This window comes from Aspergillus sydowii (assembly GCF_001890705.1).
Source record: "Aspergillus sydowii CBS 593.65 unplaced genomic scaffold ASPSYscaffold_6, whole genome shotgun sequence".
Taxonomy (NCBI): domain Eukaryota; kingdom Fungi; phylum Ascomycota; class Eurotiomycetes; order Eurotiales; family Aspergillaceae; genus Aspergillus; species Aspergillus sydowii.
In genome coordinates, this window is record NW_024467864.1 from 1,307,866 (window position 1) to 1,322,641 (window position 14,776).

Below are 14,776 nucleotides of genomic sequence, written 5' to 3' on the forward strand. Positions count from 1 at the left end.
GCCTGCCTCAGGCCCCGGGACTCATCTTCTGATTCTCGTCTCTCGCGTTTTCTCCCTTCTTTCTTCTTCGTTCCCCCCCGCTCAACGAGTCGTTCTCGTCTCGTTGTCGAACTGGCATCACGTCCTATACTCGTTCTCTTATTGTTTCCTCTCTCCTTTCTATTCTTTCCCTTTCTTTCAATCACTTGTGCTGTTCTTGCCTTACACGTATTTACCTAATCCCTTCTTTTATTCTTTTTCGCAACTTTCTTTTGTCTTTGCACTTTTCAAATCCAAGTCCTTTTGAATAACCTTAATTGAAGCTGCCTGCTGTACGGTGTAGCTGACTATTGCATCCCCATTAACTCGTTTCCGGTTGTTGTCGTCTTTGTTTTGCGACAAGACGTAATCGCCACGACTGCAGCTCAGCTCGTTTCCGAATCGTCCCCTCGCGTGGTTGGCCCGCAATCCCCGGTCGCACGCACTCCCAAGGTTACCCTACGACCACCTCCACAACGCGTTTGTTGTCGTCCTTGGGTCGCTCCCGAGCGGGTTTTCAATCTATCCTCCTATTTTGCATTGCCTGACGACAGCAAAACAGAAGTCGGCTTTTGCTTTTGTGACTACGATTTTAGGTTCTATTCGTTTTCTTCTGCGCTGCGCTTTTCCCAAGTCGACGACCGATACGGCCACCTAGCGGATTACTCACCGACCTACGGCGGTACTAATTCAGATCCGTTCCACTACCGCCGTTCCCCTCATCCAAGCACCGATACCACCGTGAATCCTCAGTCGCTGGTCGGCGCAAGTTCGAACAACATTAGGTGGGATTTGGAAAATCTCGAACGCGAAGGATTGGACGTGAAGTCGAATGATGACTGTGGTTTGAGGCGGGACTAAAGAACGACCGAGGCGACGACCTTACGAACCCCCTAACTGCATATAAATCGTGGTTTCAAGGAACCGCGATTATCTGTAACCTCGAACCCTTAAATATGGCTGCTTCTGGAAGTGGAGGCGCCTCAATGATGTCCGTGATGGATGACCCATTCGTTACTGATCCGGAAGGGGCGCGCAAACCCCCGGAGACAAACCAGTATTCATCCTTTGATGCGCAACTGTTCAGTTTGGACGCTTCTTCGCCCGCACAAGCTAAACGCGCTCTGGAGGCCCATCTAGCGGAAACTGAGCGCCGCCTTGAAGAAGCTTCTAAACTGGGCACTGCTCTCGTTGATCAGCGAAAGGAACTAGAGGAGAAGCTGAAAGAAGTCGAGCAACAGCAGGAGGAGGGCCAAATTGGACAAGACCTTCGTCGGAAGTTGTCTGAACTCGAGCGGGAGTACAATGAAATCGGCCGGGAGACTGCACGAGCTTTTCTTGCGCCAAAGCGTCTTGCTGGTGGAGATGATGGGCATGTGGGCACACCCTCTTTCGACCAGAAGGTTTGTTTTTTCCATGCGCCCAAATTATACACATTGTTGGGGCCAGCTGCTAACCCCCAATTTCTAGTCACCCCTAAGTCCAGCATTCTTTGCCGGACAAGCTACCAACTCTCCCAGTAAGGTGAGCGTACCGTCACGAAAACAGCGCAACCAGCCTTCAAACCGCGTCCATGATATCGAGTTTGCTACCGAAATTTCCACGTCCTTACTTGCTCAAGTGCGTCAACTGCAAACTTTGCTAGCCGAACGGGAAGATAGCTTGAAAACTGTGAACCTGGAAAAGTCGCGACTGGAACTGGAGGCCGAAGGATATGCCCAACGGATACGCGCCTTGGACGAGAGCGAGGAACGCTATAAGGACGAGAACTGGGCGCTGGAAACAAAGACCCACGAGCTTATGGCCGCTGTGAAAGAAGCCACAGACCGCGAGGGAAAACTCAATGGCAGTCTAGGGGCAGTTGCCGCGGAAAAAAGTGCCATGGAGCGGGAGCTCGAAGATCTAAAACAAGCGAACGCCAAACTTGTTGAAGACCACACGGCAGCCCAGAAGGCGACTGATGCTGAGATCCATCTTTTGCGTAGAAACCTTACCGCAGGAGACACCGAGAAGGCCACGCTTCAGCGGAAACTCGAGGATATGAACAACCAGAACCAAGAGCTCGCGAAAGCAGTCGCCATGCGCCTGCGCCATCATGAAACCGAGTCTACCCGTGAAGTCGTGCGGCCCCGTGATTCTGATGATGACGACCAAGCAACGCCAGAGAACTCACCTCCGCCGTCACCGAACAAGTTCACCCCTCGCCATAACCACCTAGAGACTGAGACTCTGCGGAGTTCGCTCGGTCATGCTCACCGTATGATCCAGAACCTGCGGAGTACGGTCCATCGAGAAAAGACAGAGAAGATCGAACTTAAGCGCATGCTTCAGGATGCACGAGATGAGGTGGAGCAACGCCGTCGCGATTCAACTGCCGCGAATGGGACCACCAACAAGAGACAAAAGACAAAGCCTGACGCTTCGCGCAAAGCTGCACGGCCGGACTTGTTGGGAGCTGGAAGGAAGAAGGCGGAAATCGAGATTCACGATTCCGACTGGGAAGACAATGCTGGCGAAATAAGCCCAACCCACAAAGCGTCGATGAAATCTCGCGATCGCCGCGGGGACCAGTCGACTGATGAGCGTAGTGATGCTTACCACACTGCGACAGAGAATGATGATCCTTTCGAGACTGCCAATGAAAGAGAAACCGCGACTGAAAGTGAAGCCTTCCAGACCGGCGTCGAGAGCATGGCTGGCGAGAGTACTGATAGCGATGAACTCACGGAGACCGAAGATCGTGTCAATAGCAGCACTCCACGGGAACGGGTCTCATCCCTGACATTGGCCAAGGCTCGTGACCGCACGTCTTACTACAGCACAGCATCAACCTCTGCCGATGAGGACGATAGCGAAGACCCCGGTACGCCGTCAGCTAGCCAATTTTCCACCCCTCGATACCGCCTTCGGAAAAAGAGGAGTGTTGTGCGCAAGATTCGTCCCTCAGGGGAGGCCCCAATGGCATTTGGCAGCCGACCTTCAAGTGCGCGAGACTCCCCAGCAACCAGCTTTACGCGGGAGTCTTCCGCGGCTCCCGAAGGCCAAAGTCTCTTCGCGGAACTTGCCGAACTTGATGGCGATGAAGATGAAGACGGAAGCTTTGGACCGCCAATGCAATTCAATCCGGAATCGCCTACCACGCCACGCATGGCCCTGGGATCTGATTCAAGGAGGCCGTCTGAGGCCAACCTGGAGACTCTGCCGAAGCCTGCCATGGTTGACTCCGGTGTCATGACCGATCCTTGGGAACCGACATCCTCAATGGCATCTCAGACCTCGGACGACGAAACTATTAGTTGTGCTCCTCTTACTCCTAAGAAGGCGGCGACGTCCGATGCCGGTACTGGTATGGAAGATATGGAGTCACCCAAATTGGTCAATTCAGGAACACAATGGACTCCTCTGAAACCTGACGTAGATCTCAATGGCGACCAAGTCTTGAATGTACCTACTCCACCGAAGATGGCATGGGATGGGCAAAACGCGGACGAGCAACGAGAAGTGGAGACGCCTGATACCCCGATGACGCAGATCGAGTTGGATGTTTCATCCATCTCCCATCAAGAAACCGAACCTGTGGTACCAAGCTTCCCAGAGTTGAGCACGGCACTCTTCGTGGGCGGGACAACAGAACCTATTGCTCTCCCTGCTCCTGTACCGCCCGAGGTGGCTTTGTCAACGATCTTATCGCAATCCAGCGAACCCAAGTCGCCCGTCATCCCTGTCATTCCCGAGCCAGAGCCGGCCTACGTACCGGACATGACCTTCTCTCAAATATCAGTGGTGGATACACTGCCAGTTGCTGCCAGTCTGGCAGTACCAGAGGCTGAACCAGTGATGTCCCGTTCCGAGCAAGGAACCAGTACAGATGTGGTCGAGTTCTCCATTTCAAAAATTTCTGCTGAACAAACTGAGCCTGCCGAGCCTGCCGAGCCTGTTCCTGAAGCCAAGGAAGACACTGTGGTTCCTGTCCCTATGGTCGTCGATGAGGCTGTTCCTGAACCGACCCTTCCCGAGTTGAGCATCTCCTTCATACCTCCGGCGTACACCGAGCCAATTTCGCCAGAGACTCAAGAGGTTGCTGTCCCATCAGTGCCACAATTATCATTGTCCACGCTCAATTCGGTCGAGACGCGTCCCGTCGAACATGCTCCAGCAGTAGTATATCTACCTTCTCCACCCGTGGTTGATGAGAATACTCCACCAAGTGCGATGACAAGCTCCAAAACAATCAAGGATGTCCCACCTCGAGTTGTCGTGGATGACAGCGCAGACAGAGATACTGCTGATGAAACGGTTACTCAAGAGTTTGGTGAAACATTGCCCCTGGGCGCCATTTCTGGGAACGCAGCCCCTCGCCGCGCAAGAGCGGATTCGTCTCACCAGGCTGACCAGGGCGCTCAAACCATTTTATCTTCCAAGCAAATCGACCAACTTCTTCTTGACCGTGTCTCTTCAAGACCACTTTCCCCTCCTGAAAGCGACCGGACCAAGGAAATGAACAGCTCACCTTTCAATACGCCCAAGGTGCGAACTCGCCCTGTTGCCGCTCCCCAGCCCTCAGCCACCTCCCCTCACAAGCGGCCCGGAAGTGCCGCCAGCCAAGCGTCGAGTGTTCAAACCCACCCTCCATTACCGGTTGACCACAGAGAGGCTATCTTGGCCGCGGAGAAGAAATCAATGGAGCAACGTCCGACGTCTGCTGGTTTGATGGGACCACCACTTGCTCCAGCTTCCGCCTATAGAACGAATGCCGCGCAACGTCCTCGAACACCGAATGAGTCCGCTGTCCAAGTTGGATCCGTAAAGACAGCTACATCGCGAGCCAGCATGAGACGTGATAGCCATATGTCACGACGGTCCTCGGTGTCTTCGTTCGCGTCTGAGCTGGAAGAGCGCTTCAATATGCAGCCCCACCCGCCGTTTGCACCACCCCAGGGATATTCTATGGGAACTGATCCTCGGATGATTCAAGCAATCACACAAACCATGATCGGTGAATTCCTGTGGAAGTATACTCGCCGCGCCGTGTCTGGAGATATTTCCAACACCAGACATCGCCGATACTTCTGGGTCCATCCATATACAAGGACATTGTACTGGAGCGAACACGATCCGCAAACTTCTCTTAAGAGCGAGGGTCGAACTAAGAGCGTTCCAATTGAGGCTGTGAGAGTGGTGGCGGACGACAATCCATACCCACCTGGACTTCACTGCAAGAGCTTGGAGGTTGTTAGTCCTGGCCGTAGGATAAGGTTCACCGCAACTACAAGCCAAAGACACGAGACATGGTTCAATGCGCTCTCGTACTTGCTTGTACGAAACGGCCCGGAGGACGAAGATGCAGATAACAATGTTACCCTGGAAGACATTGACGAGTTTAACCCCGGATTCCGCTCTCGATCGCGCCAGACTGCACGCATGTCAGTTTCCTCGGGGCAGAGCCGTGGCACGCGGAATCTACCCAAGCAACGCTCAGGTTCAGCAATGTCTTTGCGCCCGAGTTTGACACCCGGTCGTGCATCCCCGGCGTATCCCCCGTCGCATTACTCGGACCAGGCTCGCCAGACTTCCGCGTCCCGCCTGAGCACCATTTTCAACTCGACTATCAAGGGTTCTTTTGGACGTAAAGGCCCTGGCTATGCGGCGTCCAGTGTGAATGACGGCAGCCTCCACAACCATGACAGTGTGGAGGATCTTCAACATGCGCATGACCATGATGAGGATCGGCTGGAAAATGTTCGTGCTTGCTGCGATGGCAAGCATGATGTCAGTTCGCTCTCGAGAACAAGCCGCTATAGCCCTCGTGCCAACCGGATTCACTCCCATCACTAAGCCATCTTCGAAGCGTTTTTAAAAGTTGCGTGTTGAAACCTCCACCTTATCGTCACAATTTCGGCATCATGCGCGAAACAGCTCCTCATCTTTTCGGCTCAACCGTTATTATATCTTTGTTGGCCGGCCATCCCAGCAAGTGAGCGTCATTTCCACTTATTGCGACATAAGCCTGCATATCGATTTAGTCATTGGGGCCTTGATTCTTCAATCTGCATTTGCTGAACATTGATGTTGACTTCGAATTTCTGTTATTAATCCCATCATTATCCTGCATGAACCGCTGGTTTATTTCTTTTGTTGTGACATACTTGGAGGTCGGGCCACTCATTCATTATGGCCCGGCCGAATCTCCTCTTACCTACATGCTGCGCAGATATGGACGCTTGCGCTTCTTGTACTCTTGATCTTCCACTCCGATCTTGACCTTGGTTTCGGTCTCTGATGACAGCGTTGAGTGTTTAGAGTGGTTGTAATACAGGCTTTGGCTGTCTGGATTTTACCGTTTGAATTTGCGTTCTGTGCCAGAAATTGATATATCTAGGCATTTTATGGACTAGAAATTCACTTTTGGAAGACAAAAAATCATAAACTCCCAAGCAGTAGCAGTAATCGGCCAAGTATTCGACTTTGTAGACTCGTTTCGGCGTTCGAAAAGGCACTCGGCCTTTGCAGAACGGGGATGCTATTAGTCATCCCCGCATGAGAACTAGAAATCCCCAAATCCCTCGCATACTTCTGCTTTTTCCCCCTCACGCACCTTCAGACTTAGACTGTCTCTCAAGATGGCGAGCAGCGATGCGACAACGTTGCAATGGCTTAAGTCCCTCACGGAGCCGGGGCAAATCCTGGCCATGTCCATGTCTTGTAGGTTACTCCACTACATTTGGTCTGTATGCAGTCTACAACAGTAGCTTGTTCATTTCTATATGATACCTAGACCAGTCTCCAAGGAAGAAGAAGGCCTGCTAACAAGGACAGACTACATCGACGCCAACATAAAAGCCATCCTGCGCGGACACATCCTAGCACCGATTCTGAACGCCCAGCAGCTTCGCGACGAGGCGTTTGGCAAATTCTGGGTTGCCTTTAGCTGTACTTCTCTTCTTTCCTCTCTCTCTCTCTCTCTCTCTCTCTCTCTCTCTCTCTCTCTTTTTGACCTTACCCAGTACAGGAAAAGAGAGAATACCAAAATTAATTCGAACTAACCGATACCCCTAGCAAACCGAGAAGAAGCACAAGAGGCCCAAGAGACAACAGAAACACCCGCAGCCTCAACCGAACAATCAGCTCTAACAACAACTGGGCCCAAAGAAATCCAAGGCTCCGCAGACCTAATCCCGCCGATCCTTGCACAAGCAACCGGACTCGTCCTAGACGTCGGCCCAGGAACAGGAACCCAAATGCCTCTCCTCAAAGCACCGGGCATAAAAGCGATTTACGGCGCGGAGCCGTGCATAGGTCTCCACGCGGAACTACGTAAGCGCGCTTTTGATGAGGGATTAGGTGATAAGTATACCATCCTACCGTGTAGTGTTGTGAAGAAGGAGTTGGATAGGGAGTTGGAGAAGGTTGGGCTTTTGGAGGATTCCTCCGCGGGGAAGGGGCAAGGGGTCTTCGATACGATAATCACAGTCCGGGTTCTATGTTCTGTGCCGGAGTTTGAGAAGACCGTTGAAGAGCTGTATACGCTGCTCAAGCCTGGTGGGAAGATGTTGGTTGTTGAGCATGTTGTGAATCCATGGAGGACGCCGAAGGGGTCGATTTTGGCGAGGGTGATGCAGGGTGTGTACCATTTCCTGGGGTGGAGGTGGGTTATGGGGGATTGCTGTTTGAATCGGGATACGGAGGGGGTTGTGAAGAAGGTTGCGGATAGGGATGGGGGTTGGGAGAGTGCAGATGTGGAGAGATGGTTCGAGGCGACGTGTATGGCGTATGTTGCTGGTATTTTTGTTAAGAAGGGAGGTTGATATGTCTTTTACGGTTTGAGGAGTTTGATGTTATATTAAAAACATTCATTGAGTGTGGTCATATAGTCATAATATCTATGGGTATAATGAACCTGGAATATAGTATGTCCTGCCTGCAGAACTAGGTCAGTGGAAATATTAAGCTGGTTTTGGCCGTCCTGGCGGCCAGAAGTCGAATAAGTCTAGCGCTTCTGATGTCCACGGTCCGTGCTCATCGTCTTGATCCACGGAAGGATTGAGCGGACTTGTTGTGGGCAAAGGTCTGGTATTATGGCTGTTGATGGTTGTAGGGTCTGAATATGATTTGCGGAGACCAGTTGAGCGGGGCCTTGCTGTGTTCTCTAGGACTTTGGTGCTATGTTGATCGGTAGGTAGAGATGGCCCGGAACGTGGTAACGGAATAACGTTATTTAAGTTGTTAACTTTTGACAGTAGTTCGGTTGCAGGTGGTTCCGGAGCACATGTTGTAGGGTTTACGCCGCCCTCCACATTATTATTGAGTGAATGACTTCTAGGTAAAGAAGAATCCGAATCGACTAGAGCGAGACTTTCCTGGCGGGGTACGCTAGTTTGAAAGTCTAGAAAGAGGTCGTCATCGTCTAAAATGGAGTCGTCGTCTGCAATGGGATCACCATTTAGTTTAGGGTTGTCGTCGTCGAGAACTATGACAGGAATAGATGCTGCTTGGTTGATTGTTTGGCGTCTAGGAAAGTCAGCGGCGATAATTGACTTGTAACGTGGTACATACTGACTGTGAATGTGTTCGAGATAAGGAGACTTGTGACTCGGGTTTTTTAATGGGCGTCAGCGATGACTCTTGATACACCAGCTTCCGGCGTGGCTTGCTACTGGGCAATCGAAGGGTGTTGATGGTTGATTCGGCACCAGCGCTGGAAGCCTTGAGGTTTTGCGAAACTGGCTGCGCGGTAGGGCGGCTGGAAGATGGTGGGACCTGTTTCTCGAAGGTACTATGAGGGCCGGTTGATAATTGCGGTCCCGGTAAGACCGCTGTGCGTCGATTATGGGGTATAGAGTCGGGATTTGGACGCGACTGCGTATTTCGGCTCTGTCCTCGAGGGGGAGGGGAGTCCGACAGGTCGATCGAGTCTTGCTGACCGCTTGTGATAGGCTCTGGGGTGATACGTTGACGCTTTGCGGGTCGCTCATGGAGCTGGTGAGTGCTGGTTGGTCTTTGTCTGTGGCGTTGTTCGTAAGGAGAAGGAAGTTGGGGAGCAGACGTTTTCTTGATTCCAAGAAGGTCATTTAATGAACGCGGAGCCTGTTGAGAGGAGAGCGACGACCGCGGAGCCGGCGAACGGATAGAGGAGGGGGGTGCGCCTCCAGGACGTGACGGCGAGGACTGGCTTTTGTTCTTGTAAAGAGTCGAAATATCGGTCTCGGTTCTTTCCAGCGGCTCACATACTTGAATCAACACTCCTTTATCAAGCTCCAATTCATCACCATCGTTGATTCCTTCAGCTGCCCGCCAATGCAAATCTCCGATGAAATAGCCGGTATTATCATAGACCATGACGCGCTTATTGAAGGTGTGATATCGAAGAAAGCCATCCTGCCAGCGTTTTGCCTTGCGTCGGATGTCATGGGTGTAGAGGCAGCGGAACTTGACAACGGGAGCTGTGTTTTGCGTTGCGGGGACGGCCAAGCTGGAGGAGCGCGGAGCTACTGAAGCGAGAGGCGTTGACATGACGGAGTGAACCGGGGCCCAAAGCTGGTGCCTTGCCGAGAGAATGGCATCTGGTCGGAGGGTAAGCAAACCCGTCGAAGTCGAGATGGAGAAGCTGGAGAGGTGCAGGACAGAAAATGAAGAGATGAAGATTCAAGACCAAAAGAGAAGATGCGGAGAACACGTGGAGCCTCAGGCAACAAGGCCGTAAGGCTGAAAGCGAATGGGCGGCCAGAACACTTCCCTCGAGCATTTGGAGCAAATAATCCGACGAATTATTGCCTGACACCCAGACGGCCTGAACTATACCAGTTCGAAGCCAGATGGCGATGATCCCAGAATCCTGGAGGCTCCCCCGCCTGCACCCCTGCTCTGGTCGAGGCTGTGGACGGTCGTTTCTGGACGATTGCATGGATATTAATCATTGATCTACAGAGGGACAGTGGACTGGGCGGTGGTCCAGAATCCACTGCAGTTTTAAGTCGCAATGGGCTAAGACAGCCAACCCTGCGGGCTGCGTCATCAGACGGGTGTGCAATCTGTCGCCATGAGGCTGTTGCGTCCTCCTCCGTACAACTTCGTCTCTTTTCTCCCTCTGACTCGCCTGCTCCTCCCCGCACTCCCTGCCCTCCTTTTCTCAGCCTCACCAAACCACGTTCAGTACCATGCAGTCCGTCCAACGCCAGTTCGGCCGGTTTATGAAGCGGTCGGCCGACGAGAGCCAGGTGGCCCTTTTGCTGAGCGACTTCGACCAAATTGACAAATTGCTGGATAAGGTTCGCCGCGGAACCGTGGTTTCCTCAATGGATGGCACCATGCTAATTGTTGCGATCTCACAATCAGATTGTTGACTCGACAAGAGCCTGGCGCGATGCCTGGTCCTCACTTCTGACCCATCAAGACCGATTGTTCACCGAGTTTGAGGGACTGTATGCTCCCATAATTGGCAGTTCAGAAGCCACGTCGCACACACCTGTGCCGACTCCAGAAGCCACTTTGGCGAGGACGTCGAAGATCCGGGTTGAATATGAGGATTTGAAGAAAGACCTTCTTGAGCAACTAAATGGAATCGATGAGCGCATGATCGATCCCGCGTCGCAAGCCAAAGAACTTTTGACTCCATTAAAGAAGACCATTAAAAAGAGACAGGATAAGAAGGTGCTACCACCCTTGAGCTTCAATCGCTGCAATTATCCCACTCTTCATAACTAGAGAAGCTGACCGCAAATAGTTGGATTACGAGCGACACACCGGCCGCGTCGACAGCTACTCGAAAAGAACAAAGCGCACTGACCGTGAAAATGCCTCATTGGCCAAGGCAGAGGATGATCTGACTAGATCGACAGAGGTATGCGCGCCTCGCGGTCCCCGTCGGTTATGTTTCTAACAATCCCAGGAATATCACGCAGCAGATGAGCACCTCCGAAAATGCCTGCCTCCATTGATTGCCGCCGTATTTTCCCTACTCCCACGCTTGCTGTCCGCGCAGATCGAGATCCAGAATAACCTTCTCGCAAACTATTATACTGTGATTTACGGCTACTGCGAGGAGGAGCAATTCCCTGCGAACCCGCCACAAGATTTGGAGGACACTGTCACGGAATGGGAACAAGCCTGCAATCCCGTACAGGAACAAATTGAGAGCTTCGGATGTATCGTCAACGGTAAAACCGCACGGTCGAACTCGCAACCCTCCAACGAACGTCGACCTAGCAATACGCTCACTGCGCTCAACAATCGATTCCGCAGTAACCAAAATGTCTCAACCCAGCAGTCTCAATCTGATACGAAACTGGGCGCGGCAAATGACAACGTACCCTCACTCGGTATACGATCGAAGTCGACACCATACGCGCCATCTGCCCACAGCGTGCAATCTTTGTATAAAGATACAGCCCCAGCATTGTCATCTTCCTCGGTTGCTGAAACCCCTACCTCATCACAGCAAGTATCGCAATCTGATAGTCTCACACCCTCTATACCACTCTCAACCAAACCATCCTTATCAGCAATAGCAGGCCAAAAGAAGCGCCCACCTCCACCCCCGAAGCCGCGCAGCGCCTCCTCGAACGTGACCTTCGTGACAGCGCTTTACGATTTTGGCGGACAGAGCGCAGGTGATCTGGCGTTCCAGGAGGGAGATCGGATTCGTGTTGTGAAGAGGACAGAGAGTACGGACGATTGGTGGGATGGCGAGCTCCATGGCGTTAAAGGGAGTTTTCCCGCGAATTATGTGGAATTAGCAGAGTGATTGATATGGTTATTCCCGATGTAGGAAGGAATTTCCAATATTCTTATCGAGATAGCCCTATAATCAAACAATAACTGGGAAATACGAAAACTCTACTCCAGTAATTGTCTGAATGGTGACCTGTTCCGATTATGGTTCGAATGACGGCCACTTCTAACTCGGGTTTGAGAATAGATATATCCTTGACTCGATACAGGCCTAATAGTGCTGGATAAAGCGACAATAACCGTGTTTGTTCTAAAAGAATAGACCCCAGAACGCAGAAATAGAAATGCGTTTCCAACAAGTCAGACAAGGGAAACTGGCCCCAAGCCTGTTATAGAAAGGCTGGTTCTGGAGCGCCATCGTCGGAGGCTGCGCCCATTTGACGGCGTCTGCTACTCAGGAAGATTTCAACCATGCGTTTACTTGACATCGGCGACTGAAGACCCTGGGCCTGATCGTACATACCATGGTCCATTTTCGCATTCTCGTTTGTGACTCTCCGATTTTCCCGCAGGAAGCGGGCAGACCGTCTATGAAGCGTCCTGGCATCTTGGTTTGCGGGTGAGTGCTTGGTTGAGTATTGCCCATACTTATCGCCGCTTATTATCGGGGGGACCTCGGTGGCCAACCTCTTTGGAGTGGGTGACTCAGGCATTCGCGGCTGATTGCTCGATCTTGATAACATGGGTGACACCCCAACAATGTTCCGTACTGTATGAGTGGATGGAACGGAACGTTCCTGCCCTCCAGAATCAAGAAAGACATCATCAGACGAAAAAAGCGGTATAGAAGGCGTTTGTATCTTAGTTGGAGGCTCGTGGACTTTCACCACTGTGCGCAAGCTCGACGATCGGCTGAAAGGGCGAGAGAAGTTGCTATTTGTCGATACCTTGCGGTTGAGCCCGTCATGGTCACTGTCGGCGTCGGCCATGCCTCTGCTTTGCACTCTGATTATCCGAGTCGGAACGGAGGACGGGAAACTAGGTGCATAGCCATCACAAATCTCCGCATCTTCTCGGTAATGGCGCGTGGGTGTGGAGTTCTCAATTATCGCCATTTGTGAGTCCATCCAGTTTTGCCAATCGGTACCATGCTGTTTTGAGATATCGGCGTCCGTGGATTGATTACGTTTGCTAGGAGAACTGTACGCTGCCCTTTCGGAGGCGTATATAGTAGCTACACCAGGCTCCTCGCTCGAATCAGGTGAGTCAGCCCGGGCTTGTCCATTGGTCGATCGAGAATAAACGCTAGGCGAAACGGATTCGACTCGTGAACCTTCCCTCCGCATGGCTTCGTTGCCATCCTCGTTGATTTCGGTGCGGTGGGAGTCACTGCAGAAACCTTTGGCGCGATAGTCCTGCGGTTGTCCATAAGGTGTTATTGGATGGACATTGGCAGTTGTGAATGATCTCGCAGAGTTAATTGAGGCATCACTGGGAACTTGGCGGATAGTATGTCGGCTCCGGTGAACATGCGGCGACCCGCGCGTAGGAATTGCCCGATGCTCTTTGACCTGACCAAGGACAATATCTTCTTCAGAAGCTTGGGCGCTCGCTCCTCCAATCCGTTTCATCAACGCCGAGAATAAACGGTGGCTGTCGACACCATTACTTGGTGCTTGTCGAATCGAGCCTGGTGGTAGTGCCGGCAAATCAGTTTGGCCGATATTTTCTTGCTCGGAAATGATAGAAAGGCGTTGCCCACCCACTGTCTTGGGGGTTGCAATGGTATTCGCCGCAGTTGAGTCCGCCCAGCTTGTCACTCGAGAACGACTCGTGGCAAGACTCGCAGAACTCTGCATTCTCCGTATAGTCGATGACTGATTGACACCTGATCCGCGCGGTAATTGATCGATTTCGAAACATCCGTAACCATCAGTGTAAGCATTTTCGTGACTGACCACGGTTGGGGGAGACTGCCTCCAATTATGAGAAGGTGATGGAGATGCGTGCGCTTTTTCCTGACCAGAAGCGTTCCTGGAAAAACCCAAAACTCGTTTGATACCTTTCTTGATGGTGGATGAAAATGCCCTAGATTTCCCGTGGGAATGGGAAGCCTTAACATGATGCTCAATTGATGTATCTATCGAGAATGGGTCCTCAGAAGTACTGGTCGAGCGAAACGATTTTCTGAACGGTTTATGGTCTCCTCTAACCTTTGGCATAGGTAGTGCTGCCCAATGTGCGGAACCAGGGCTGTTCAGCCCAGTTTGTTGATACTGTGCGCGTGCCAACTGAACAGCCGCATCCTGACTTTGTGCATGTCGCAGTGTGTTCTGGGGGCGACCCTCGCCTCTCAAAAAAGACATCGACCGCCTCAACGTGCGATACAGTCTCGGATGTTCAGAGGATTCCCCCCCACTAGAGATATTAGGGGAGTACGATTCGGTGGATCCCAATCCATAAGGTGTATGAGACGAACGCTGTTTTGTTGAGAACATCGAACGGGACTTTCGGAGACGGCGATAGGAGGAGGGGAGCGACGCGATTCGATCCTCAAGTCCGCCAAATTCACTGATAGATGGCAGGGCTGCAGCCCATGACTGGTCGGCCTCTGTGCTTTCGATAGATGAAGATGCTGAGTGACGGGTAGGAAGATCATTCGTAGCAGACGAACATCTTGACAAGCAGGAAGACCGCTGGTACCTCCTAGGAGGGACCGCCATACTGCGAGGACCGCCTAGACGGCCATACGAATCGCCAGATAGTGTGGAATATCTTTCAACAGAGCGCGACATGGCCATGGCCCTGGACGCTGCGGCTGTTGCGAATGCCCGAGCAACTTCTGGATCAAAAGGTTCTGACTTTAAGGAACTATCGTGACTGAGGCGAGCGAATCGAGTAGAGTTGGGCTTTCGCAGGATGTCTTTTGCGCTCATGCTGCGAGGAAAAGGATCCTATTATACTGGATTAGATCTATTTCGGAAAATAGATGCGTGATAGACAAATGAGATGCAATAGAGAGATGGAGCAGAGATGGGCTGCGTCCACATTGAAAGACGCCGATGCAGATGGGTAGGAGGGGATTTCGGCT

At 51.9% G+C, this 14,776-nt stretch overlaps 5 protein-coding genes across 5 annotated transcripts; 3 read left to right on the plus strand and 2 right to left on the minus strand.

Annotated features, from left to right (window-relative positions):
* Positions 1-974: 974 nt before the first annotated feature.
* ASPSYDRAFT_90456 (putative nuclear migration protein (ApsA)) lies at positions 975-5,853 on the plus strand (the record flags this gene model as incomplete). The annotated part of the gene is made up of 2 exons (XM_040852337.1): positions 975-1,421; positions 1,489-5,853. The coding sequence occupies 2 exons, from the start codon at positions 975-977 to the stop codon at positions 5,851-5,853; spliced, it is 4,812 nt and encodes a 1,603-aa protein (XP_040702083.1).
* Positions 5,854-6,606: 753 nt separating this feature from the next.
* Positions 6,607-7,823, plus strand: ASPSYDRAFT_204390 (class I SAM-dependent methyltransferase; the record flags this gene model as incomplete). The annotated part of the gene is made up of 3 exons (XM_040843851.1): positions 6,607-6,720; positions 6,835-6,948; positions 7,126-7,823. Exons 1-3 carry the CDS (start codon positions 6,639-6,641, stop codon positions 7,821-7,823), a joined length of 894 nt encoding a protein of 297 aa, XP_040702084.1. The 5' UTR covers positions 6,607-6,638.
* A 138-nt stretch (positions 7,824-7,961) lies between these two features.
* On the minus strand, positions 7,962-9,528 carry ASPSYDRAFT_32335 (DNA helicase ZGRF1-like domain-containing protein; the record flags this gene model as incomplete). Its single annotated transcript, XM_040844964.1, is given in 2 exon segments — positions 7,962-8,552; positions 8,572-9,528. The coding sequence occupies 2 exon segments, from the start codon at positions 9,526-9,528 to the stop codon at positions 7,962-7,964; spliced, it is 1,548 nt and encodes a 515-aa protein (XP_040702085.1).
* Positions 9,529-10,172: 644 nt separating this feature from the next.
* ASPSYDRAFT_153701 (BAR and SH3 domain-containing protein) lies at positions 10,173-11,758 on the plus strand (the record flags this gene model as incomplete). The annotated part of the gene is made up of 4 exons (XM_040842311.1): positions 10,173-10,283; positions 10,351-10,665; positions 10,739-10,855; positions 10,904-11,758. 4 exons carry the CDS (start codon positions 10,173-10,175, stop codon positions 11,756-11,758), a joined length of 1,398 nt encoding a protein of 465 aa, XP_040702086.1.
* A 316-nt stretch (positions 11,759-12,074) lies between these two features.
* ASPSYDRAFT_90460 (uncharacterized protein) lies at positions 12,075-14,621 on the minus strand (the record flags this gene model as incomplete). Its single annotated transcript, XM_040852338.1, has 1 exon — positions 12,075-14,621. The coding sequence occupies one exon, from the start codon at positions 14,619-14,621 to the stop codon at positions 12,075-12,077; it is 2,547 nt and encodes an 848-aa protein (XP_040702087.1).
* Between the last annotated feature and the right edge of the window lie 155 nt (positions 14,622-14,776).